Here is a 24,299-nt window from a genome sequence, read left to right on the forward strand (position 1 = left end):
CAGAGTCATTCACACACTCAGAGTAGGTGTGAATGCACACAAACACGCATCTGGAAGGAGTTCACGCAGGCACACACCTAGAGGGCGCTGCCAGGGCCCAAATGCACACGCGCACCTAGAAGGTATTCCCACAAGCACACACCCAGAGGACCAAGACGCATGCCTAGGGGGCGCTCGCAGGGCCCACGCTCACACGCACGCACACACACCCCTGCCCTGCCTCTCGCCCGCCTCCGCCTCCGCCTCCGCCTTCAGGGAGGCCCGAGCGGCTGCGGGGCGGATCGGCAGCCGCCGGGCGGGCGGCGATCCAGGGAGGTGCGGGGCCCGTGCGGGGGCCCGGCGGCGCGGCCGGCATGGAGGCGCTGCTGCTGGGCGCGGGGCTGCTGCTGGGCGCCTACGTGCTTGTCTATTACAACCTGGTGAAGGCCCCGCCCTGCGGCGGCATAGCCAGCCTGCGCGGCCGCACGGCCGTGGTCACCGGTGAGTGCCAGAGGCCCGGCGGGCGGCGGGGTGGCGGGGAGGCCGGGCGGCGGGGTCAGCGGCCCACGGGGCTCAGCGCGGCTACCGCCCGCCCACCGCAGGCGCCAACAGCGGCATCGGGAAGATGACGGCGCTGGAGCTGGCGCGCCGGGGAGCGCGCGTGGTGCTGGCCTGTCGGAGCCGGGAGCGCGGTGAGGCGGCCGCCTTCGACCTCCGCCAGGTGAGGTGGGGGGAGGCCGGAGACGGTGAGAGGGTGCGCGGAAAACAGACACCCCGGGACACAGAGGGGCGAACAGAGCGCCTTCCTTAACTGGGCGTTAAGCGCAGAAGAGAGGGTCCGCGGGTGCTCTGGCCATACAGGGAAGGGGCACCAGACGCAAGCTAGGAAGTGGGCTTTCCAAAAGAAGTGATCGTTGTTCTAAGACGTTTCAGGATCGGTAAAACTTACATTAATGAAAGATGGTAGGGAAGGGAACAGCAGAGGGAACAGCATATGCAAAGGCTCTGAGGCAAGACAGCTGCATCGATTTTTAAAAAGAAAAACTGAAAGCAAAGGTTTATTGAGGCTGGATGGAGCACAAAATATGGGGTAAAGAGGCAAAATGAAGAGGCTGGAAGCTCTGAACCAGGGCTAGATTCTGGAGGCCCTTATAGACCCTATTGAGGAACTCAGATTTTATAGGATGAGCAGTGGAGGTCCCATGAAGGGTCCTCAGCAGAGTGTGGACTGTCAGAATAGCCTTCTGGGAGGAACCCTCAATGGCTGTACATGCCTGGACTGGAGGTGGGGGGTGGGGGTAAGAGTGGGTGAGGAGAGACCAATGAGAAAGAAGTCTGTTGTAGATTTTAGGATAAGCAAAAATGGGCAGAGGGAATGATAACTGTAATAGCAAGTACTACCTACACAGTGCTGACTGGGTGCCAGGCACTGTTCTAAGTATTTTACATATATTAACTCATCGAATCCTCACAACGACTCCATGAGATAAGGCATTACATTGTTCCCATTTTACAGGGAGAAAACTGAGCCCCAGAGAGATTAATGTCACAATTGTCTAACGTCACACTCTAATAAAAGACCAAGTCGAGATTTGCATCCAGAGTCCACATACTTGTCCACTACATTCTAATGCGCAGGGGCAGATCTTAGTAAAAGTAGGAGAGGGACTCTCAAAATTTGGTACCTGGGGAGAGGGAAGAGGAGAGAGGTGCCTGGTGACAAGCCCAGCCCTTGCTGCCCCACAGGAGAGTGGGAACAATGAGGTCATCTTCATGGCCTTGGACTTGGCCAGTCTGGCCTCCGTTCGGGCCTTTGCTACTGCCTTCCTGAGCTCTGAGCCACGGCTGGACATCCTCATCCACAATGCCGGTGAGGGGCAGCAGGCCCTGCAGGGGGTGGTGGCGGGTGGGCAACTGTCCCCTCCAGCCAGGTCTTGCCAAGGGCCAGTGGATGCGTGGGAAGGATGCCCCCTACCACTCTCTCCCAGATGGGGACACCGAGGCCTTCGGGGATCCCTGTGGAGCAGTTGCTCATATCGAGCCCCTGCCCCAGGGATCAGTTCCTGTGGCCGGACCCACAAGCCGTTTAACCTGCTGCTGCGAGTGAACCACATTGGCCCCTTCCTGCTGACACACCTGCTGCTGCCCCGGCTGAAGACCTGCGCCCCTAGCCGCGTGGTGGTGGTATCCTCAGCCGCCCACCGGCGAGGGCGCCTCGACTTCACACGCCTGGATCGGCCGGTGGTGGGCTGGCGGCAGGAGCTACGGGCATATGCCGACAGTAAGCTGGCCAACGTGTTGTTTGCCAGGGAGCTCGCCACTCAGCTTGAGGGTACTGGTGTCACCTGCTATGCAGCCCACCCAGGTGAGGCCTGGCTCTCTGCTCTGCTCTGCTTTGCTTGAGTTCCCCGCTCCCATCCGCGACCCATCCTGTGCACCCCCAGCCTCTCATTGAGCCCCAGAATCGCAGAACAGGAAGGAAGCACCGTACAAGGAGAAACCTGTTCCTTGCAGATCTTGGAAGGAGGCTCTCCTTGTCTACGTTCTTCCTCTCACACCACTAGCCTGGATGGTGACTACTGGATAGGGTATGGTAATGAATAAAGCCCAGGTTCTCCCCCCAGGGAGCCATCCATATGACTGAACTCACTATGATATGAGGATAATGATGATGATGGCTAATAACTACTTATTCATTCGAAAAGCATTTACTGAGTACCTATTATGTACCAGGCATTAATCTTGGTGCTGGGAATATAGCAGTGAACAAAACAAAGACCCTTTCCTTGTAGAATTTACGTTCTAGTTTAAGGGAAGGGGAGATTGCTAATAAATATATACAGTGACAGATGGTGATAAAATGCTATGGGAAAGATAAAGCAGAGTGAGGGGGCTTGAAATGACAGGAGGTGCTGTTTTTTTTTTTTTTTTGGCAGTCAAGGAAGGCGTGTCTGAACAGGTGACATAGGCCTGAAGGAGATGAGAGAATGAGCCATGTGGTTTTCTGGGGAGAAGAGTGTAAAGAACAGAGCAGAGGGCAAGTGCAGAGGCCCTGAGGCAGAAGTCCCTGGTATGCTAGAGAAAGAACAGGGAGCCCCACAAGGCTGGAACAGAGTGAGAGAAGGAGAGTGGCAAGAGATGAGGTACAGAGATGGGCTGGGTCATCTAGGGTCTAGAGGTCCACTGTAAGCATTTTAGCTTTTAGTCTGAGTGAGTTAACTGATGAATAAGGCCCATCTCTGCCTTATGGAACAGATTATAGGATAACAAGATCTGTCCTACCCTTATTACCATACTGCATTTTTTTAAGATTTTATTTTTAAGTAATCTTTACACCCAGCGTGGGGCTCAAACTCACAACCTGGAGATTGAGAGTCATATATACCAATGACCAAGCCAGACGCCCACCATACTGCACTTTAGATAGTCATTGCCTAAGGCTCACTAGTAATTATAACAGTGACAGTAATAATCACAACTAGCATTTATAAGCCTTTATTACACTCCCCATCTCTAATGTCCAAAACAGTGGCTGGGCTACCGTAGGCGTTAATACATGTTTGCTGGTTGAACAAAGGAATAGGACTTGAGCTAGAAGAAAAGAGGTCCCCTCAGGCAGGGGATGCAACATGAGGGAAAATCTGGGACATGGGGATGTACAGGAGCTAAGATGGAGGAGGAGGCTTGCTGTTGAAATGAGTGAGGTCTCCTCGTGGGGACCCTGAATGCCCACTCAATACTGTCCTGGTCTGTCTGGAACTGGACTCTGTTCCCCGCTCCCTCCTAGCCCTGTGTTGTTGCTCTGCCCCTGGGCCCTTGCCCACCATCCACACTCCTTCCTTTCTTCCTGTCCACAGGGCCTGTGAACTCGGAGCTATTCCTGCGCCACGTTCCTGGATGGCTGTGCCCACTTTTGCGCCCACTAGCTTGGCTTGTGCTGCGGGCCCCAAGAGGGGGTGCCCAGACACCCCTGTACTGCGCTTTACAGGAGGGCATTGAGCCCTTCAGTGGGAGATATTTTGCCAACTGCCACGTGGAGGAGGTGCCCCCAGCTGCCCGAGATGACCGTGCAGCCCACCGGCTGTGGGAGGCCAGCAAAAGGCTGGCAGGGCTTGGGCCCAGTGAGGAGGCCGAACCTGATGAAGATCCCCAGCCTGAGGACCCAGGGGCCCCATCTTCCCCGAGCAGCCCCCACCCTGAGGAGCTCACAGTTTCTGAACCCCACCCCAGCCCTCAGAGTTCACCAGACTTGTCTAAAGTCACACGCCGAATTCACGTTAAAACTGAACCTGAGCCCTAAATCTCTTAATCCAGGCTGGGATACTTTCCATGGCACTCGGTGGCCCTTGAAAACCTTAACTGCATGCCAGGCCATGCCCTGGGCACTGAGGGGTTTGCAATTTTTACCTCCATGGTTCCTTTCTGGGGCTTCAAATTGTGTTCTGAACAGCCCTTTTCCTGGTGGAAGGAAATCGTGGGTAATGATTTCTTCCTGAGAATAACAATAATCCCAGATTGAGAGGTGAGGGATAATGTGCCAGACATTGCTTCTGAGGAATTTGAATTCTGTACTTCCAGCCCCCACTCTGGGTGATGCTGATCCGCTAGGCTCTGGATGAGGGCCTGGGGGCGGGGGGGGTGTAATTTGTAATTACAGTGCAACACTGAAAATTACTCAACTGGGCCCTTTGCAGCCATGTAGCCACGTGGTTAAATGACCCCCATCCGCCGAGGCGGGATTAGGTTGCAGAGGTAAGGGACTCACTCGGCCAAGGTCTCACCGCCGCTAAGCGGGTAAGGGCAGGAGCGGTGTGACTCCAGGGCCGACGGCGGTCAGATGGCTGCGGGGAGAGGTGCGGCAGGGCCGCGGGAGCCGGGGGCGCCCCCCGCCCCGGGGGTGCTGCGGGGCTGGGCCCGGGGAAATAAAGCGTGTTGACTGCCGCGCCTCGCCTCGCGCTCGCTGCCGCCGCTGTCGCCCGCCGGCCCCGCCCTCCGCCGCCACACTTCCGGCGGGGCTGCGAGCGCGGAGGGGCGCGGGCGGGCGGGCGGCCGGCCGCTGGGGGTGGCGGGATAGGCTGGGCGCGGCCGCTGGTGCGCGCGGTGCGGTCCAGGTCCCTGCGGTGCCCGCGGGCCCTCCGTCCCGCCGGCGCCATGGGCAATTGTCACACGGTGGGGCCCAACGAGGCGCTGGTGGTTTCAGGTGAGAGGGCGGCGAGGGAGGTGGGGCTGGGGCTCCGGGGCTGGGAGGGTGTTGGGGTGCGCGGGCTCTGCCCGCGAAAGGTGGTTGGGGAGGGGGCTCGGGGTGGGTGCGGGGCGGGGGAGCGAGCGGGGACGGGCTAGGCCGGGGAAGGAGGGTGGAGGGCGGTGTGGAGGGTGAGGGACGGGGTAGGGGGCGCCGGTGTTGGGCCTGAGAACCTTCCAGGAAGGCCCCCCATTCTTACGCTTGCGGTGCTCCGCGCGCTCGGGACTCCCCCTCCCACTGCGTGTTTTCCCGTGTTTATTCTCTCCTTTCTCCGCCCCCCTCCCTGGGCACGGTCTCCTCCCCTCTACTCCACCGTGGCCTAGGGGGTCCCGAACTGAGGCCGTAGGGAGGAGACCCGTGGTTACTGGAACACAGCGGTTTGGCTGGATTCCAGCGCCCGGGCCTTGGGGCCGGTTTCGCAGCTTTGGAGGGCAGGTGCCTGCCTGGGGAGGGGCCCTGGTACAGGGATCCCTGTGCTCCCGTTAATTCTGAGCAGGTTGGGGCTTGCTGTGGTTTACTGGCACTGCCCGCCCCGGAGGTGCGGGTGCGGCCTCTACAGGTTGAGAAATCGGGCTCTGGGCTGTGTCGCCCCGATTGAAAAAATGCTACAGGCTCCAGAATTTCTGGGAGCTTCGGCGGGGCCCGGGGACTGCTGTGCTGGGGAGGGAGGAGGTACCTTTGCCTTAAGGCTGCTTTTTAAATTGTATATTCGGGTATCTTGAGAGGTGGCTGAAGCCTTTGAAGCCCCCAGTTTGTGAAGCCCCTGACTCACAGGTGCCTGGGAGGGTGGTGTTTCCTGACAGCTTGGAGGCCTGCAGCTGCGGGAATCCTTCAGGTCTTCCCACTGTGGATGCCAATTTCCAGCCTGTGTGCAGAGTTGTTAGGGCTGCCTGTAGAAGGGGTACTCTAGACCAGGGTTTGTAGCTGCGCCTGGGGGAGGTGTGATCAATCCATTGGAAACTTTTAACCCAGAACATGGCCTGTGGCTGAGTTTGGATCTCAGAATCAGTGTCTCCCCCCAGGACAGGAAATCCCCACTCTCCCTGACGGGGGGGGGGGGGGGGGGGGGGGGGGGGGGAGGGCGGGGGGAGAGAACAGTTAAGACCAGAGGTGGCCTTGGGATTAGGAAGGAGACCCCTCAGAGAGCACTGAGGCCAGACTTGGACCTGTCTCCCAGGCCCTGATCCTAAAGACAACTTTTAGAACCCAAATCTGCACCACACTTTGTCTCTCTTGTGGAGTTTCTTTCTGGAACCCAAGACTCTGGGCTGAGGAGACAAAAGCTCCAATCCAGTCCCTGTGGAGAGCTTTGAGACAGGGCTGAGAGGAGCACCGGACCCTTGCTGGAAACCTGGTTTTCTGGCCAGAGGCCAGGGCAGTGCTAGCTTCAAAGCTGTCTTAGGGGTGGGGAGAGGAGACTGTGCTGAGAATGGAGGGTGCTGGAGTCAAGGAAGGATGGGAGGGAAGTGGGAGGGGTAGTGCCCAGCATCACAGTACCTGGGGATTTGAGGTGGTCCAGCAGAGATGCAGCTCCCTCCGGCACGGAAGTCCCCGCAGAGCGGAGCAACCACTCCCAGCCCTGACCCCACCTGGTTCCTTAAGTGGGCGTCCAAGTCCAGAGGCATCTCTTCGGCCCAATTTGAAAAGGATGCTAATGCATCTCCTGGTCACTTTCTCCACCTGAAAAGGCTAGAAGTTTTTCTGGTTGTCTTACCTCCCTCCTTCCGTCTGTAATATAACACCCTTTTCTCTATTTTTACTGTCGGGAACTTAAAAGGGGAATCCAAACACCATATACCTTTCTCTTGTCTCTATAGTAAGTCAGAGGTTCTTAACCTGGGGTTTGTGGGTAGAATTTAGAGGTCTGTGCATTTGGATAGGGAGAGACGTGAATTTTTATTCTCACTAACCTTAATCGGAATTTAGCATTTCTTCGCATTATAAATGTCAGCCACAACCCGTGATAGTATTAGGAGATATTTTCCTACCACACCGCAGTTTTGTAGGTACCTTCAAAATCATTCATGCTCATTATGACTTTGAAGTTAAGCTAATTATTAAATCTACCACTAGATTTTATTATTTAATGTTTTACTGTATCACACGTATTACCATGTATTACCTATCACACATTTGGTTATTTTAATATCCTGACAACTTTCAAGATAATTTGTTTCCTATGTATTTTATGCATTTATGAACATTCCAGCATTGCTGGACTACTAACGGGGGTTGTGGCTCAAAAAAGGCTAAACCCCCCTGTACAGTCTGGTCTTCTGGAGGAATGGGAAGAAGGGAGAAAAGATCCAGGAAGGGAGGGAAGTATTCCTGAGAAGGCAGAGGGATGGGCTGGGTCTGGAGGGGCTGAGAACGGGGCAGAGGTTATCATGGGATGTTTTGTGATTCTCTCTCTTTTTTTTTTAAGATTTCATTTATTTATTTGAGAGAGAGAGCATGAGGGGAGGGGCAGAGGCAGACTCCCCACTAAGCAGGGAGCCCGATATGGGACTTGATCCCAGGACCCTGGGATCATGACCTGGGCCAAAGGTAGACGCTTAACCGACTGAGCCACCCAGGCGCCCCTGTTTTGTGATTCTTCAGCTTGGGTGAAGACAGGGCAAAGGAAAGTAAGTTGGGTTAGAAAAAGTGAGATAAAACTACGAGAAACTTCCAGGTCTAAAGAGAGTGAGAGGGGCGCCTGGGTGGCTCAGTCGGTTGGGTGTCTGCCTTCAGCTCAGGTCATGATCCCAGGGTCCCAGGATCAAGTCCTGCTTCAGGCTCCCTGCTCAGCGGGGAGCCTGCTTCTCCCTCTCCCTCTGCTTGCCACTCCCCCTGCTTGTGCTCTCTCTCTGTCAAATAAATAAAGTCTTTAAAAATTAAAAAATAAAATAAAAATAAAGAGAGTGAGAGCAAGGGAGATCAAGGAAGGGGCACCTACGTGGTCTCTTTGGGGAGTGGTGCTCAGACTCAGGGTGACCAAGAATCTGGGAGGAAGATGCCTTCCAGGGGAGGAGGCTGCCGGGGGCGGGGCAGGCTGGAAGGCCCAGCTTCCTGTTGTTGCTACTCCTGGGAACCTGGCCATGTTGCCCTTGGCCAAGGCCCAGCTTAAGTGGTGACAGCCTGCTCCCAAGGTCAAAGACTAAGTTAAGGGTAAAGCGTGGACCCCCCCCCTTCCCCTACCCTCATCCCTCTCCACCACTACCACCTCCACCCCCAGCACACAGAGAAGGCCCTGGAGCGGGCCAGAGGCAGCTGGCCCCCAGCCCTCACTGGGCTGGACTGAAACAGGCTGTGATGTGTGACCCTCTCAGTTTCTCTGGACCCCAAGATGGCTTAGGTTTCAGCTTGACTGCTTGCCCTTAGAGGCCTCCTCACCCCACTCCCCAGGGCCGAGAAGCCTGCAATAGCTTCCCTTAAGCAGCAGCCCTGTGGGCTGGTATTTCCACCACAGAAGCGGACAGAGCTCCTCGTCCCACCCCCGACTCATAGTGCGGGGCTGCTCTTTGCTCCCTGGACTTCTGGTGAGGCTCCTTGTGCACCGTGCGGGCCCTGGAGGCAGAGGGGGCTGCCCAGCAATCCGGCTCAGATGCCAGCTCTCTGTGCCAACAGGCGCTCTGCACCCCCTTCGCCTCCACCTGTCCAGAACTCGTCTCCAGCTCCCTAGTCTCTCTGTTGTCTCTTTCCCACCCACTCCAACCTGGACTCCAGAGCTGCACCGATATGGTAACCACTAGCCCCTTAAATTTAAGTTCATTAAATTAGAAATTTAGTTCTTGGGCCGCCTGGGTGGCTCAGTCGGTTGGGCGTCCGCCTGAGGCTCGGGTCGTATCCTGGGGTCCCAGGACGGGCCCCATGTCGGGCTTCCTACTTGGCGGGAAACCTGCTTCTCCCTCTCACTCTGCTCCCTCCTGCCCCCACTCGTGCTCTCTCCAATAAAGAAATAAAATCTTTTATTTTTTTTTAAGATTTTATTTATTTATTTGACAGAGAGACACAGCAAGAGAGGGAACACAAGCAGTGGGAGTGGGAGAGGGAGAAGCAGGCTTCCCGCGGAGCAGGGAGCCTGACGCGGGGCTCGATCCCAGGACCCTGGGATCATGACCTGAGCCGAAGGCAGACGCTTACTGACTGAGCCACGCAGGTGCCCCAGAAATAAAATCTTAAAAAAAAAAAAATTAGTTTTTCAGTCACACCAGCCACATTTCAGGTGCGTGGTAAGCCCATGTGGCCAGTGGTTGCCATATTACACACTGCAGTTATAGAATGTTTCCACCATCACAGAAAATCCTCTTCCACAAGATTGCTCTGGAAGTTAATCCCTAATATCAGCCACTGTGTCTTGCTTAGGTCACTGCAGAAGGCTTCTACACAGTCTCCTAGGCTACCCCAGCCCTATCTTCCTTGTGCCAAGCAGTGTTTCTAAAATGCAAGTGTAATTTTGTTGCTTCCCAGCTTAAATCCTTGTATGATCCCCCCATCACACTCTCTCTCTCTCTCTCTCTCTCTCTCTCTCTCTCTCTCTCTCTGTCTCTCTCTCTCTCTGTCTCTCACACACACACACACACACACACACACAGCTTCTTGGCCTGATACCTGAGACACCCTATAATCTGCTCTCTCTGCTGTGGGTCCTCAGAGACACTGTAACCCAGCTACATGAAACTACCCCTGACCCTTGCCCACTGGGGGCACACACCCCAGGGCTTTCCCGAAAATTCAAGTTTGTAAATACAGACATGACGACACCCACTGGCTTTTTCCCAAATCACATTTCCTTTGAATCATCTATTTCCTGTACGTTTGTTTGTTTTTTTGTTTTCTTGTGGATTTTTTTGCGCTGCAAGGAAACTGCCCCTCTAGCTTTTACTAAAGTTTCCTTGAACTTGATGACTAATTTTGGCATTCACAGGAGAGTTCACAAGAATTTCAGGAATTGGTTTTTCTCACTTCTGCATAGACAGCATGCCGGACATGTCTACAGCTAGATCCAAGTTGAGGCCTGATTCAACATTCTGTTTAGCTGATAGAGTTTTCAGGCACCACTTCCTTTTTAGACCTTTTCCCTTTCCCTCCTCTTCTCCCATGGGTGCCACAAGCTGGCCTTTGTTTTGAGGCCTTGCCTTCCCCATTCACTCTACTTCCCAGAGGTACACAGTCACTGTGCAGCCCTGGGAATAGAATACCAGCCTTACTGAGATATGTCTGCTGGGCATGAGCAAGGATCCCATCTTGGCTCTGAGACTCTTCCTTCCCATCAGCCTCCCAGGGCCCCCCAGAGCCACCTGCGTTCCCTCTTGGTCTGCACACGCCCTGATAACAGGCAAATCACATGGTATTAGTACTAGTTATCTCAAGGAAAAGTTCCCAGCTCCTTTAAGGTGCGAATTGTATTTTCATCTCTGAATCCCTAGCACAGAAACCTACTCTACTTGTTTGCCGAATGAATGGTTGAATGGAAGATCGAAGTTTTTCCTGCTTGCCCCTGCCCACTGACTTCTTCTGTCCTCTGAACACTTACATTCAGAACCACTCATTGGATATCTTCCTTTTTGTGCAAATTACCTGTCTACTGAACTAGAGTCCCAGGCCCTTACAAGCTCTCTCCAGCTTCTGTGTGACCTCAGCACCCAACAGTGGGAGTTGTCAAGTGTCAGGGCAGGTAAAGGGCCAGAGTTGCTGTTGAAGGGACAGGGACCCAAGAACTGACTGACCAGCAGTGATTTGCTTTGCTCTCCAGGGGGCTGTTGTGGTTCTGACTATAAACAGTACGTGTTTGGCGGCTGGGCCTGGGCCTGGTGGTGTATCTCCGACACTCAGAGGTAAGGGCTCGGGGGCCCCCGGGGAGCCTGGCATCCAGGTGGGCAAGGGAGAAAAGGATTTCCAGCCTTCCCTCCCCCCGGCCCCCCAAGTCAGCTAGAGCATCCACCACTTGCCACATTCCATGCTGGCGCGGGGGGCCTCCTAAGACCCAGGTGAGACAGGTGGCACAGGGGTGCAGGGGGTCCATCTGGGTACCTTCTCCTTAGTGGGGGTGCTTTTTTCCACTGGAGACATCAGTTCTGTCCCAGAGAATCTGGGGGTCGTGCCCAGGCAGAATCCTCATTCCCTAGGTCTAGTTCAGTTATTCACAAAGCCTTAATTATCCTCCCTGTGGAGAGGAGAGGCTGTGCAGGCCCGGACAACGCAGGCCATGGCCAAAGAGCAGGGAACGGATCTGCAGTCTGAAGCGGCCCTGTGGCAGTGGCCGCTTGGGGACAGGGGGAGGAGAGCTAAGGAATTGGTGCTGGGCCGGGCAAAACAGATCTGGACCTCCATGGTCAGTCTGGAAAGACTCACTAGAGGAAGGAAGACGTCATCGGGCTCTCCGGAGCTCTCCCAGGAACCCCAGCAGGCCCAGACTTGGCCTGGGCCCTCACTGCCCCGCCCCAGGAGGAGATAAGTCAGGCCAGCCACCTTTCCACCATCACCCCCTTCCTGACCGTGCCCAGATCCTTCCAGGCCAGGACCCAGGCAGCAGGGGCAACAGAACTGGGAAGGTGTGGGAGGGGAAGTGGCGGTCACCCTGAAGGGAAGCAGTGGTGGTTCCGGTGGAAGGCCCCATCCTGCCCTGAGGTTGAGGGTGTCAGCTAGGGCCAGGGGCAGGGCAGGGAGGTCAACTTTTTAACTTCACTGATTTCCCAGTAGCCCCCTCTGCTCTCCCCTCACTTTGCTCCGCCTGAATTGAGGGATCCTAGGGGACTCTTATGGCCAAAGATGTCCGAGAGTAACGCTGCTGGTCACAACTTCCTCTCAGGAGTGGGCCAGTTGGCCTGTCAGAAGCCATGGGGTGCCCTCTCCAGAGGCACTGCCACCCCACCCCACAGGCCATGCGGTCCTGGGATGACAGAGAATCTTGTCCGAACACCTTGACACGCAGCCAGGCCTGGAGAGTTTGCAGCTCACCCAGACACTTGTCCTGCGCGGGCATCCACTTCTAGGGCCACACCCCTGCAGCCCTTTCTCAAGTGTTCTTGGCACACACAGCACCCCTTGCTTCTTGCTCCAGGGAGCAGAGCCCCGAGACCGGTGTGGGGGGCGGGGGGGTGGCAGGCTTCTCTGACAGTAAGTTTGGAAGTAAGGAGAAGAGGTCTTTGTGCCGTGTCCTAGGAAACTGACCTCCCACACCCAGGCTTAGGGTTCTCCCTGTGGTCCCACTCACTGGGGAGTCTGAGCCTGCAGCCCCTCCCCTTGTTGGACTCTGTTTCTGAGGGCAGCCCCTTCCCTGACCCCTCGCCCATTTGAAGGACATCTGTACAAGCTGGGGCCTCCATTTCCCTAGGCCGGCAGGAGCCTCTCAGGTCAGAGTAGAGACTTCTAACCCAGCCTGGATCCCAAGCCTCCCTTCGCACAGCCACCGTCCGTGCCCCCCACCTCTGTTGTCAGCCTTTCATCTCCAGGCTCAGTGAAGTCCCTCCTGCTGCACTTTGCGGCCACGTCCTGTGCGATGCTGAGGCCCTCGAGCGGCAGCTCCCTCTCCCTTACCTGAGTGAATCCTCCACCTCCGGTGTCTGAGCTGCAGCCTCCTTCCCTCCCTCCTTCCTTCTCTCCTTCCCTCCCTCTCTCCCATCTCCCGCACTCCTCCTTACCCAGAAGAGAGCTTGGTGGGTTCCTGTCTGAGCGGGTTCTAGAGTCCTCTCAGGCCCAGGAATGCTAGTATCAGGGGCTCGAATGAAGGCAGTCTTTGCAGCCCTGCATGGCCGGAGCTCCCGGGGCCGGTACTGCGACAGGTGAGGGCAGGGCTCCCCTCAGCCTGCTGCTCCCATCCCCCAGTCCACCTGCTTCCGCTCCTTCGGCCTCCGCCGCTGTCCTCCTTTCCTCTGGTTTCAGGAAACCTCCCACACTGCCCACAGCCTGGCCCGGCACCCTGCACACTCACATGCACACACATGCTGCGCTAACGGAGGCCCGGCTAGGGTGGGCTGAGCAGCTTCAAGGCATCTCGCTTTCGTTGCCATAACTCTCTCCTCTGCCTGTGCCCAACTTTGGAAATTCCAAAGTGAATTACTCCATCACCCCCCTGTTGTCCCGGTGAATATTCTGGCAGGGATGCACTTCCTCCCCCAGCCTTCCTTGACACCTTGCCCCCCAAAGCAGAAAATCCCAGGTTCTCTCTGGGCTTTCCTGACCCTAAATTGCCTTCTTAGTGTTAGGTAGCACAAACCTAAGCAGGATTCGGTATTTGCTGTGGCTCACTAATCCGCAGAGTGGCCTCTCCTGCCCAGTTTCTGAAAACATGGGTTTGCCTGTGTTTGGAAAGTAGAACTGAGGCTAAGTCTCCCAGACTGTGCCCAGACTGTCCTGGGAAAGTGAGGTGGTGGGCAACCTAGGTGCCCTGCGCACAGGCCTCCCCACCTCAGGTCATAGGCCCAGGGGGTCAGCAGGCTTTACCCCCAGCCCAGCAGCTCCTGCTTAGACGGGTATGGGGGCTAGGGAAGACATCCAGAGGCCAGCAAGGGGGTTTCCTCTGTCCCCCTACAATCCTAGGCTGAGCTGGCAGGAGAGGGCTCAAGTACTGAGAGCAACCCCCCCCCCCCCGCCCCCAGGCATCAGGCATCAGGCATCGTTTGCTTGTCTGGTAACCACTGTGTGTGTTTGCTGTCCCCTCCTACCCCTCCTTTCCCTACCTCTCCCTCCCCCTGGCTGCTTCTCAGACTGTCTCTGGAGGTTATGACCATCCTGTGTCGCTGTGAGAATATTGAGACGTCGGAGGGGGTCCCGCTATTCGTAACAGGGGTTGCACAGGTAATAACCCACCTGCTTCCTCCTCTGTGTCTAACCTTCTCTCTTCCTGCCCTGCGGGGCCCGGCAGGCAGGAGCCAGATGGACTCTCCTCCTGAGAGTGTGCCTCCCTCCCCTCTGCTCCCACCTGTGCTGCTCTGGGTGCCAGGATGGAGCCCTGTAGATCCCCAGCTCCCCTGCCCTCACCCACTGGGGCTGCTAGTGGGGAAAGAGCAAGGGAATCTGGAAGCTCTGCCCGTCAGCCAGGGGGTGTCCTTGGATGCCAAGGGGTAAGTTGAGGCAGGAGACACAGGCCCCCACGTGCCAGAGCGAGGCTGTCTGGGTAGGGAGGGTTCAGTCCAACCACTCCAGGCACTGTGGAGCCCCTTGCTAGCCAGCCCCCACCTGTCCATGCTGACGCACGTCAAGCCCTAGCCCTCATCCCAGAAGATGGGTCCCCTGAAGAGCTCTGTTCTACCAGCTCCTTGGCCTCCTCCGATCTCTTTGACAGGCCCTAGCAAAACGAGTCTTGGCTCTTCCCTGCCCCTAATTTTTGGCAGAAGCCTCTGAGCAAATCCCTTGTGACTCGTGTTAGTGTCCTTACGTGTGAAATAGGGGAATCCTGCCCACTCTGTGCTTTGTAGGGTTATGGGAAAGGCAAGTAAAGCAACATGAGGGCTCTTTGGGATTTTTGGAAAAGTGCTGCAGATGGGGAGCACCTGGGTGACTCAGTCAGTTGAGCGTCCAACTCTTGATCTCAGCTCAGGTCTTGATTTCAGTGTCCTAAGTTCAAGCCCCGTGTTGGGCTCCACGCTGGGCATGGAGTCTACTAAAAAAAAAAAAGACGACGAAATGCTAGAGAAACCCAAGCTTCATCATGAATCCAGTCTCCCTTAGAAAAGCAAGTGACTGGATGTCTCACTCTTCGCTGCCACGCGGCTGTAGCCGGTGCAGCCCTCTCCTGAGCCGAGGTGCGAGTGCCTCCCAGTGCTGTCCTTGGGCTGTGCCAGCGCTCACCTTCGTTGCCTCCCTCATCAGCTCTCTCTTGAGCTCCTTCCGGGTTCCGGGCACTGTGGACGCTGCCGCGACCATCAGAAGGCCCCGCCCCCTCAGAGCCTGCGCGCTGGGTCCCCAGACCGGAAGAGCCCTCCTCATCATCTTATCCGTGTCCTTCCCTTGCGTGAAATCGCCCTTCGGGCTTCTCAGGCAAAACCCTACACTACCTCTCGCTCCCTCGCCCGTCCTGCGGGCTGTCCTCGGGCAGGGGACCGTCCCCACCTCATCCACTCCTTGTAGCCTCCAGCGGGCGGGCTTTAGCACAGAGGCCCGAGAAGCTCAGAGCACCCGGTGTGGAGCGGGTAGGGTCCCGGCCTCCCTCGACAGCCCTGGCGAAAGTGTCCCCGCTCCCCCTCCAAACTGCTGCCTACTTAGAACAACCGCAAAGGCCCACATCCCTTTCAGGCTAGGTGTTACGGACCCTTGAGGTGGTCTGGGCAGGGAGTGCTCGTGTGACCTCAGCCCTCGTTTCCACTTGAGCCACCGGGGCCCAGCCCCGGAGGGTCGGCTTCAAGGCAAGCCTGCCGCCACGTGAAGGGACAAAGCGGGACTTCCCCGACAAGGGGCAGATGCAGGATCACCTCCATCGTGGTCCAGCAGTGGGCAGACTCCTAGCATGCCAGGCTAGTAGGCAGAGCTTTCCGAGGAGCCGTCCGGGGCATCTCGGGGTACTGAGCAGACCCAGGGAACAGGTGAGGGCCCCTGAGGGATGTTCCCGTGGCCCCCGTGGACGACCTACACAGGCACGGCCTGGGGCACCAGCACTTCCGGGGCGTTCCCAGGCCATACGCACACAGCTCCACCTGCACCCCCCCCCCACCACCGGCCCAGACCACCCCCAGCCACTTCTCTACTTCCTTTCCTCACGCCGCCGCAAGCCTGGCTGCTCTGAGCAGGGGACGTGTGCCCTGGGTAGCACGCTGTAGCCACGCTGCTCTGCCTTCCCACCATCTCCTCACAGACTCCTGACCCCAGGCCCTCAGAGTGCCCTCCCCACCCTCTGCAGCAGGAACCCCAGCCCGGCCCAGCTGGAACACAGAGGTACCGGACTCTTCCCCACACCCCAGGCCCTGGGCCCCCAGACCCATGCCCCTGTTTTGCATTTCTTGGCAGGATTTCCCTAGAGATTATGACGTTGCAGCCCCGCTGCGAGGACGTAGAGACGGCCGAGGGGGTAGCTTTAACTGTGACGGGTGTCGCCCAGGTATAGTAACTCAGCAGCCCCGCGCATGTCCGTTGAGCTGCCTCGTCCCTGTGCTGGGGTGTGGGGGGAGGAGGAGAGGGTAGCAGCCAGGGCCAGTCTCTCTCCAGTGCCCCTGCCCCTGCCCCCCTTCCACGAGAGGGTCGTCGCCACCGGAACGTGCTCGCTCGGCCCCTTGGCCACTCAGCAGGACTAACAGACACCCCTTCTCTCCTCAGCGGGCCCACGAGGGACAGAACCAGTGCTGAGGGCTCCTGTCTCACTAACCCCACGCGATTCTTTGCAGGTGTTGGAAGTGCCACACCCCAGAATCCAGGCCTTCCCTGTCCTCTGGGTAGGGGGCTAAAGGGGCGGGGACCAGAGCACAAGACCCTGTGAGGCAGAGGAACTCTGTCGGAGGTTGCTTTTTATTCCCAGCTCAGGGCCTGGGCAAGGGGCTTCCTGCTCTCGTCCAGTTCTCAACTTCACAGGGCGGCAAGGCACAACCGTGTTAGAGGCCTCTGGTGAGGGGGTGGTTGGTTTAGTACTTACGGAAGGAAAGGCAGGAAGATACCCACCCTTGGTGGCGTCCCTCTGGACCTGTCTCCTGCCCTGTCCAGGCTCTCTTCCCTAGCCTGTATATCTGTGTCCCTATTGCTCATTCTCCTTTCCACCCTCTCTGCCCCTCAGCCTGCAGGTCTCCCACCTGTGGGGAGCCTGCGTGGGAGGAACCGGCTAATGAGGGAACAGTGAGTGGGCTGAGGGGTGGGGAGGTGAGCCCCACATGCCTAGCAGACAGGCCGTGTCAGGGCCTGAGGCTGCCAATGAACATCAGATTTGTCAGTGTAAGAATTCCTGGTGTGCTCTCCCCACCAGAGGCCTCAGCCAGACTCGGCCCCCTCCTGGCCCCTAGGCCTGCAGGTCTGAAAAAAGGAGGGGAGGGGCACAGCCACCATCCTCCACACCTCTGGGTCTGGGGCCTCCGTCTGCCCCCCTCCAGCCTGGTTCAGGCATCTCTGTGACCACTGGCAGGTGAAGATCATGACGGAGAAGGAGCTCCTGGCAGTGGCCTGCGAGCAGTTTCTGGGCAAGAACGTGCAGGACATCAAGAACGTCGTCCTGCAGACCCTGGAGGGGCACCTGCGCTCCATCCTCGGTAAGGCCCCGCCCTACCCAGGGACCCCTCTGCCACCTTTGAGAGCTTCACAGGATCTCCACGCCAGGGCCTGGGAGGGGCGCAGGGCAGGGAGGTCTGTCAGTCCCACCAAGACTTTCTTTTCAAAACTTCAGGTGACCTGAGGGAAGGGGAGGGCACTGGGATCAGGCACCTGGTGTTGCTTGGGACACTTTTCCCCTTCCAGCCTGGGCTCTGCAGAAGGAGGCTCAGCATTAGTGCACAACCCCCAGAAAGACCCAGCTCAGACTCTACAACGTGTGCATACACTCAGACCGCTGCTTGCATGCCTCCTCCTTTTCCTAGTGGGCTGGGCCCCCGGAGAAGCCAGCCCACGATCACTGTGTCCCCAGGGACCCTGACCGTGGAGCAGATTTATCAGGACCGAGACCAGTTTGCCAAGCTGGTGCGGGAGGTGGCGGCCCCTGACGTCGGCCGCATGGGCATCGAGATCCTCAGCTTCACCATCAAGGTGACGTGTGATAGGAAGGCTGCAGCCCCCCACCTCCCTCTGGGTGCTTGGCCCCTTTGTGCCTGTGACTGTTCCCAAGGATGACTCCCCCTTCCCTCCCAGGATGTGTATGACAAAGTGGACTATCTGAGCTCCTTGGGCAAGACACAGACTGCCGTGGTACAGAGAGATGCGGACATTGGGGTGGCCGAGGCCGAGCGGGATGCAGGCATCCGGGTACACAGGCTTTTCTTCCCGCCCCCAGGGACAGGGAATCTCAGGGGTGGGGGGACCCTGGTGGCTTGGGGGATCCTCAGCACCTGCCCCTCCGCTTGCCAGGAAGCAGAGTGCAAGAAGGAGATGCTGGATGTGAAGTTCATGGCAGACACCAAGATCGCCGACTCCAAGCGAGCCTTCGAGCTGCAAAAGTCAGCTTTCAGTGAGGAGGTCAACATCAAGGTGAGGCGCCGTCGGGCATCCCAGGTTGGGGCTCAGGGCTCAGCACCTGGCAGCCAGCCTCTGACATGGCTGCCCATCGTCCCGCCACAGACCGCCGAGGCCCAGCTGGCCTATGAGCTGCAGGGGGCGCGGGAGCAGCAGAAGATCCGGCAGGAAGAGATCGAGATCGAGGTGGTACAGCGCAAGAAGCAGATTGCTGTGGAGGCGCAGGAGATCCTCCGCACAGACAAGGAGCTCATTGCCACGGTGCGCCGCCCCGCCGAGGCTGAGGCCCACCGCATACAGCAGATCGCCGAGGGTGAAAAGTGAGCGCCCCGGCCGTGGCAGGGTGGGGGCTAGTCGGGCTTTCCCGGCCCCAGCTTGGAAGCCACCTCGCCCTGTGCCTCCTTACTGACTGTGAGGTGGAGGTGAACTTCCTCCCCCATGGGCTTGGCGCTGGGAAGACCGGAGGAGATAAAGGAGGTTTGAGGGCCCACTATGGGGCTTGGCTCAGTGGGCATCCTGGCTAGTGCCCCCCCCATTTGCATCTAGCAGCCAGTGGCCTCCCCCTGGCCAGAGCCAGAACCTCCCTTCCTGGGTCCCCACGCCAACCCCGTCAGAGCGGAGGGCTTGAGGGTTTGCCAGCCCAGGCAAGGCTTGAGGGGCCCCTGGCTCTCGCCACTGATCCCGCCCGGCCTGAACTCCTGCAGGGTGAAACAGGTCCTCTTGGCTCAGGCAGAGGCCGAGAAGATCCGCAAACTCGGGGAGGCGGAGGCAGCGGTCATCGAGGCGATGGGCACGGCAGAGGCTGAGCGAATGAAGCTCAAGGCCGAGGCCTACCAGAAATACGGGGATGCAGCCAAGATGGCGCTGGTGCTGGAGGCCCTGCCCCAGGTGAGCCCCCACCCCCACCCCCACCCCCGCCCTGGCCCTGGGGTGGGTCCGGCGGGGCCTTGGCAGGAGCGCAGCCACGGGCTGGCTAGAAGCATTCGGCGCGGAAGTACCCGGCAGCGGGGCAGGACCCCTACAGCACGCACAGGCTCACCCGGCCCCCTGGGCCTCCCTGACCATGGCTTGCAAATAAGAGAGCCACCCAAGCTGCGTTGGGGTTGGGGAAGGTGGAAGAAGGAGGGAGAGATACCGGGCGGGGCAGGCGGACCCAGTCAGAGCACCAGCCACGCTCTCCTCCCACCCCCCACCCCCTAGATTGCTGCCAAAATCGCCGCCCCCCTGACCAAAGTCGATGAGATTGTGGTCCTCAGCGGGGACAACAGCAAGGTGACATCAGAAGTCAACCGACTGCTGGCCGAGCTGCCTGCCTCTGTGCATGCCCTCACAGGCGTGGACCTGGCCAAGGTGAGTGCCTGGCTAGCCGCGGGTGGAGCCGTCCCGGGGGCCCAGGGCCCCGGCCTCACGACATCTCCCGTCCTGGCAGATACCCCTGATCAAGAAGGCCACCGGTGCGCAGGCGTGAGGCTCCCGAAGGCCTGCACCCCTCAGCAGCCGTTTTCCTACCACAACGACAATGGGAACGCTACTGACTCTGGTGCCTTATTTTGTAGGGACCAGACGTGCTGCGTGCTCAGGCCTTCTCCGGCTGTGTGTCCCCCCGCCCCATCTCTGGCTCTCTCCTTTTTCTTCTCCCCTTCCCACACCTTCACTCTCACTGCCACATCCATCCGGTTTGTCTCTTCCACCCTCGTCTCCCATCTCCCTGTTCATCTCCCTCTGTCTGTCTGTCTGTCGTTTGCTCTCCCTCTCTGCTCCCGCTCTCTACACACCTCATGTAGTTTAAGCTGAAGACGTTTATTATGACCATTGTCTGTCTGTGGGGGGTAGTAGCCCTGCTGCTCCTCAGAATCCTGGTGCCTTGAAGTTCTCTGTGCATCTGTCCATCCTCCCTGTGGCCCTTGCCAAGACGTGGCATGGGTGCGGAGGGTCGGGGTAGGATGGCCACCCTCCCCTGCCCTGGCCTGGTCTTCCCAGCCCTGAGTCCTACCCGGAAGTCCCCAGCCTCCCCCACTCCGGACCCCCTAGGTCTCGGCCATTGCCCTCCCCAGCCCCAGGCCTGCTCTCGGACCTTACCTCTCTTTCCTTACCTAGGGGCACAGAGGCAAGGCCTCCTGTCTATAGCAGCTCCCTCAGTTTACTACTGCCTTAGGAGGCCCCTGCTTGTGCTCAGGGAAGTCCCCTTCATGGACATATCCCTACTAGGTGGAGTAGGGCTTGGTCCCAACTCTGTTAAGCCTTTCTGGGATCAGGGTCTAGCCCTGTTGGGGACTAGAAGGTGTGTAGACCCTCTTCCTGCTAGGCCTGTGCTGTCCTGGGTATGGGGCCAGGCCCTTCCAGTGGGCATGGCTGCACCAGCCCCCTGCAGAATTGAGTGCTGTAGACTGGCCAGACTCCATACCCCTTCTGCACTTTTTCCTTCTGACCAGAGTGATAGGGTTCCAGCCGTGGGGAAGCAGCCCAGCCCTCTGTCTCCTGGCTCTCGTGGAGACAGAAGAACCCAGAGCCCAAGCATTCTGGCAGGGGTGCTGTGGGTGTCCGGTGGTCCCAGTCTCCCACTTCTGGCTCTGCCCCAGCCTGTGTAGCTGTTCCTGCATGTGGATGCTGCATGTCTGGTCTGGGGCTTCGATGCTGCACTGCCCCGCTGCCTGTCCCTTCTAGTAAAATAAAGATCTGTTATGCCTATGCCCTGGACTATGTCTTCTGTGAGGGAAGAGACTAAGGAAGCAGGGACGAACCAGGTCCCCACCCATACACCCATTCAGCCTGAAGGCTGCACTTTGTTCTTCCCCAGTATAGCCACTGGGGGGCATCAGCACACTGGCCTTGTCCCCAGTAGCACCCTGGGGCCGGATGGCCATTGGCCCAGGTGCTGCGGCCAGATCTGAAGATCTGAGCCTTGGCAAACCTGGCTCCACTGCAGGCAGATGATGGGGGTAGGGGGCGGCCTGCCGGATTTGCTGCACCTCTGTGTCCATCCTGAGCCCCACTGAGCCCCACTCAGTAATGGAGCCCATTTCTCAGGCTTAAGAGCATGAACTCTGAAGTCAGACTGCTCGGGTTTAATTTTTAGCTCTGCTGGTAATCACCTGTGTGACCTTGAGCATGTAACTTCACCTCTCTGGGCTTTAGTATTCTTATTCATTTTACAAACTTATCTAATGCTTGCTGTGTGTCAGGCAGGCATTGTCCTACTAGATGGTGAGACCACAGTGGACAACACAAATCGCTAGCTTTTAGAACCTGCATTCAGGTGGAGGTAAAGAATAGGAAGTTGAGGGGTGGGAACGTTAGGGCATCAAAGGAAGGCCTCATTGAGAAGGTAGCGCTGAAGAAAGTAAAGGAATGAGCCATGCCTGGAGAGCTTCCTGTCCAAAGACCCTGAGGTAGAAGTGTATCTGGCAGGATGCCTGGTGGCTCAGGCTCAGGTCGTGATCCCAGGGTCCTGGGATGGAGTCCGGCATCGGGCTTGCTCAGCAGGGAGCCTGCTTCTCCCTCTCCCTCTGCCCCTCCCCATGTTCATGTTCTCTCTCGCTCTCTTTCTGTCTCAAATAAAAAAAAATCTTAAAAAATAAAAATAAAAGAGCCCATTCCAAAATGTTACATACTGGGCGCTTGGGTGGCTCAGGTCATGATCCTGGAGTCCTGGGATCGAGTCCCACGTCGGGCTCCCTGCTCAGCGGGGAGTCTGCTTCTCCCTCTGACACTCCCCCCTCTCATGCTCTCTTTCTCTCAAATAAACAAAATCTTAAAAAAAAAAATGTTACATACTACCTGATTCCATTTATATAACTTTTATTTTTAATTGTGGTAAAATACACCTAACAAAATTTACCATGTTAACCACTTTAAGCATACAGCTCAGTGGTATTAAGTATATTTACATTTACATTATGCAATCATCACCACCATCTCCAGAATTCTTTTCTTTTTGTAAAACTGAAACTCTGGGGGCACCTGGGTGGCTGAGTCAGTTAAGCATCTGACTCTTGATTTCAGCTCAGGTCATGATCTCAGGGTCATGAAGTCCAGCTCTCTCTCTCTCTCTCTCTCTCTCTCTCTCTCTCCCCCTCTGCCCCTCCCCCCACTCTGTCTCTCTTTCTCTCTCTCTAAAATAAATAAATTAAAAATTAAAAAAAAAATAAACCTGAAACTCTGTATCCATTAAACAATAACTCCCCACCCTCCCTGCGCTAGTGCCTGGCAACCACCAACCTACCTCCTATCTCTATGAATTTGAGAATTTGACTTCTCTAGGTACCTCATATAAGTGGAATCAATCAAGAAGTGGATTCCATATATGGAATCATAATCAAAGAGTATTGATCTTTTTCTGTCTGGCTTCTTTCACTCAGAATAATGTTCTCAAGGTTCATCCATGTTGTAGCATATGTCAGAATTTCCTTCCTTTCTAAGGCTGAATAACATTCCATTGTATGTATATACCCCATTTTGTTTACCCATTTATCTGTTGGTAGACACTTGGGTTACTTCCATGTTTTGGCTATTGCGAATAATGCTGCTATGAACATGAGTGTATGAATATCTCAGGATCCTTCTTTCAGTTCTTTTGGGTCATACGATAATTATATATATTTTTTTAAGATTTTATTTATCCACTTGAGAGAGAGTATGAGTGGGGGGAAGTGGCAGAGGGAGAAGCAGACCCCCGCTGAGCAGGAAGCCTGACCCGGGGCTCGATACCAGGACCCTGAGATCAGGACCCCAGCCGAAGGCAGATGCTTAACCGACTGAGCCACCCAGGCGCCCCACGATAATTCTTTTTTTTTTTTTAAGATTTTATTTATTTATTAGAGAGAGAGAGAGCGAGAGAGGGAACACAAGCAGGGCGAGTGGGAGAGGGAGAAACAGGCTTCCCGCCGAGCAGGGAGCCCGATGCGGGGCTCAATCCCAGGACCCTGGGATCATGACCTGAGCCGAAGGCAGACGCTCAACAACTGAGCCACCCAGACGTCCCTCTGTTTGTTTGTTTTTTTAATTTATTTATTTATTTATTTTTTAAGATTTTATTTATTTATTTGAGAGAGAGAGAATGAGAGACAGAGCACAAGAGGGAAGAGGGTCAGAGGGAGAAGCAGACTCCCCGCTGAGCAGGGAGCCCGATATGGGACTCGATCCCGGGCCTCCAGGATCATGACCTGAGCCGAAGGCAGTCGCTTAACCAACTGAGCCACCCAGGCGCCCTGTTTTTTTTATAGTAGACATCCTAATCAGTGTAAGATGTGTGACTTTTTTTAAAGTTTTATATTTTTTAAAGGTTTTTTTTAAGATTTTATTTATTTTAGATTTTATTTATTTGGGAGGGAGAGAATGAGAGATAGAGAGCACGAGAGGGAAGAGGGTCAGAGGGAGAAGCAGACTCCCCGCTGAGCAGGGAGCCCGATGCGGGACTCGATCCCAGGACTCCAGGACCATGACCTGAGCTGAAGGCAGTCGCTTAACCAACTGAGCCACCCAGGCGCCCAAGATTTTATTTATTTGACAGAGAGAGACACACAGCAAGAAAGAAAACACAAGCAGGGGGAGTGGGAGAGGGAGAAGCAGGCTTCCCACCGAGCAGGGAGCCCGATGTGGGGCTCGATCCCAGGACCCTGGGATCATGACCTGAGCCGAAGGCAGACGCCTAATGACTGAGCCACCCAGATGCCCCTAAAGTTTTATTTTTACTTAAGTAATCTCGACACCCAATGTGGGGCTCGAATTCATGACTCCAAGACGAGGAGTCGCACACTCCTCCAACTGAGCCAGGCAGGTGCCCCATGTATGACATTTTTGAAATGACAGAATTTTAGGGGCACCTGGGTGGCTCAGTGGTTAAGCGTCTGCCTTTGGCTCAGGTCATGCTCCTGGGGTCCTGGGATCGAGTCCCGCTTCAGGCTCCCCGCTCCGCGGGAAGCCTGCTTCTCCCTCTCCCGCTCGCCCTGCTTGTGTTCCCTCTCTCACTGTGTCTCTGTCAAGTAAATAAATAAAATCTTAAAAAAAAAAAAAAAAG

General features: G+C 56.5%; 2 protein-coding genes across 6 annotated transcripts; both read left to right on the forward strand.

Moving 5' to 3' along the window:
• Positions 1-229: 229 nt before the first annotated feature.
• DHRS13 (dehydrogenase/reductase 13) lies at positions 230-4,653 on the forward strand. Its single transcript, XM_025851537.2, has 5 exons — positions 230-480; positions 582-700; positions 1,726-1,849; positions 2,033-2,344; positions 3,837-4,653. The coding sequence occupies exons 1-5, from the start codon at positions 354-356 to the stop codon at positions 4,277-4,279; spliced, it is 1,125 nt and encodes a 374-aa protein (XP_025707322.1). The 5' UTR covers positions 230-353; the 3' UTR covers positions 4,280-4,653.
• Positions 4,654-5,011: 358 nt separating this feature from the next.
• FLOT2 (flotillin 2) lies at positions 5,012-20,971 on the forward strand. 5 transcript variants are annotated; one of them, XM_025851533.2, is made up of 11 exons: positions 5,012-5,179; positions 10,959-11,040; positions 13,912-14,002; positions 17,247-17,370; positions 17,742-17,860; positions 17,963-18,076; positions 18,179-18,298; positions 18,389-18,603; positions 18,988-19,171; positions 19,484-19,633; positions 19,713-20,971. In XM_025851533.2, exons 1-11 carry the CDS (start codon positions 5,131-5,133, stop codon positions 19,749-19,751), a joined length of 1,287 nt encoding a protein of 428 aa, XP_025707318.1. In that variant the 5' UTR covers positions 5,012-5,130; the 3' UTR covers positions 19,752-20,971. The 5 variants fall into 5 exon arrangements, with proteins under 5 accessions (XP_025707318.1, XP_025707317.1, XP_025707319.1 ...); XM_025851532.2 differs by lacking the exon at positions 13,912-14,002 and adding an exon at positions 16,148-16,238 and having other exon boundaries at positions 5,013-5,179; XM_025851534.2 differs by lacking the exons at positions 10,959-11,040; positions 13,912-14,002 and adding an exon at positions 16,148-16,238 and having other exon boundaries at positions 5,049-5,179.
• The last annotated feature ends 3,328 nt before the right edge of the window (positions 20,972-24,299 follow it).

The sequence above is a fragment of the Callorhinus ursinus genome, unplaced genomic scaffold (assembly GCF_003265705.2).
Source record: "Callorhinus ursinus isolate GAN/ISIS: 27379988/994484 unplaced genomic scaffold, GSC_fseal_2.0 scaffold34, whole genome shotgun sequence".
Classification (NCBI taxonomy): Eukaryota; Metazoa; Chordata; class Mammalia; order Carnivora; family Otariidae; genus Callorhinus; species Callorhinus ursinus.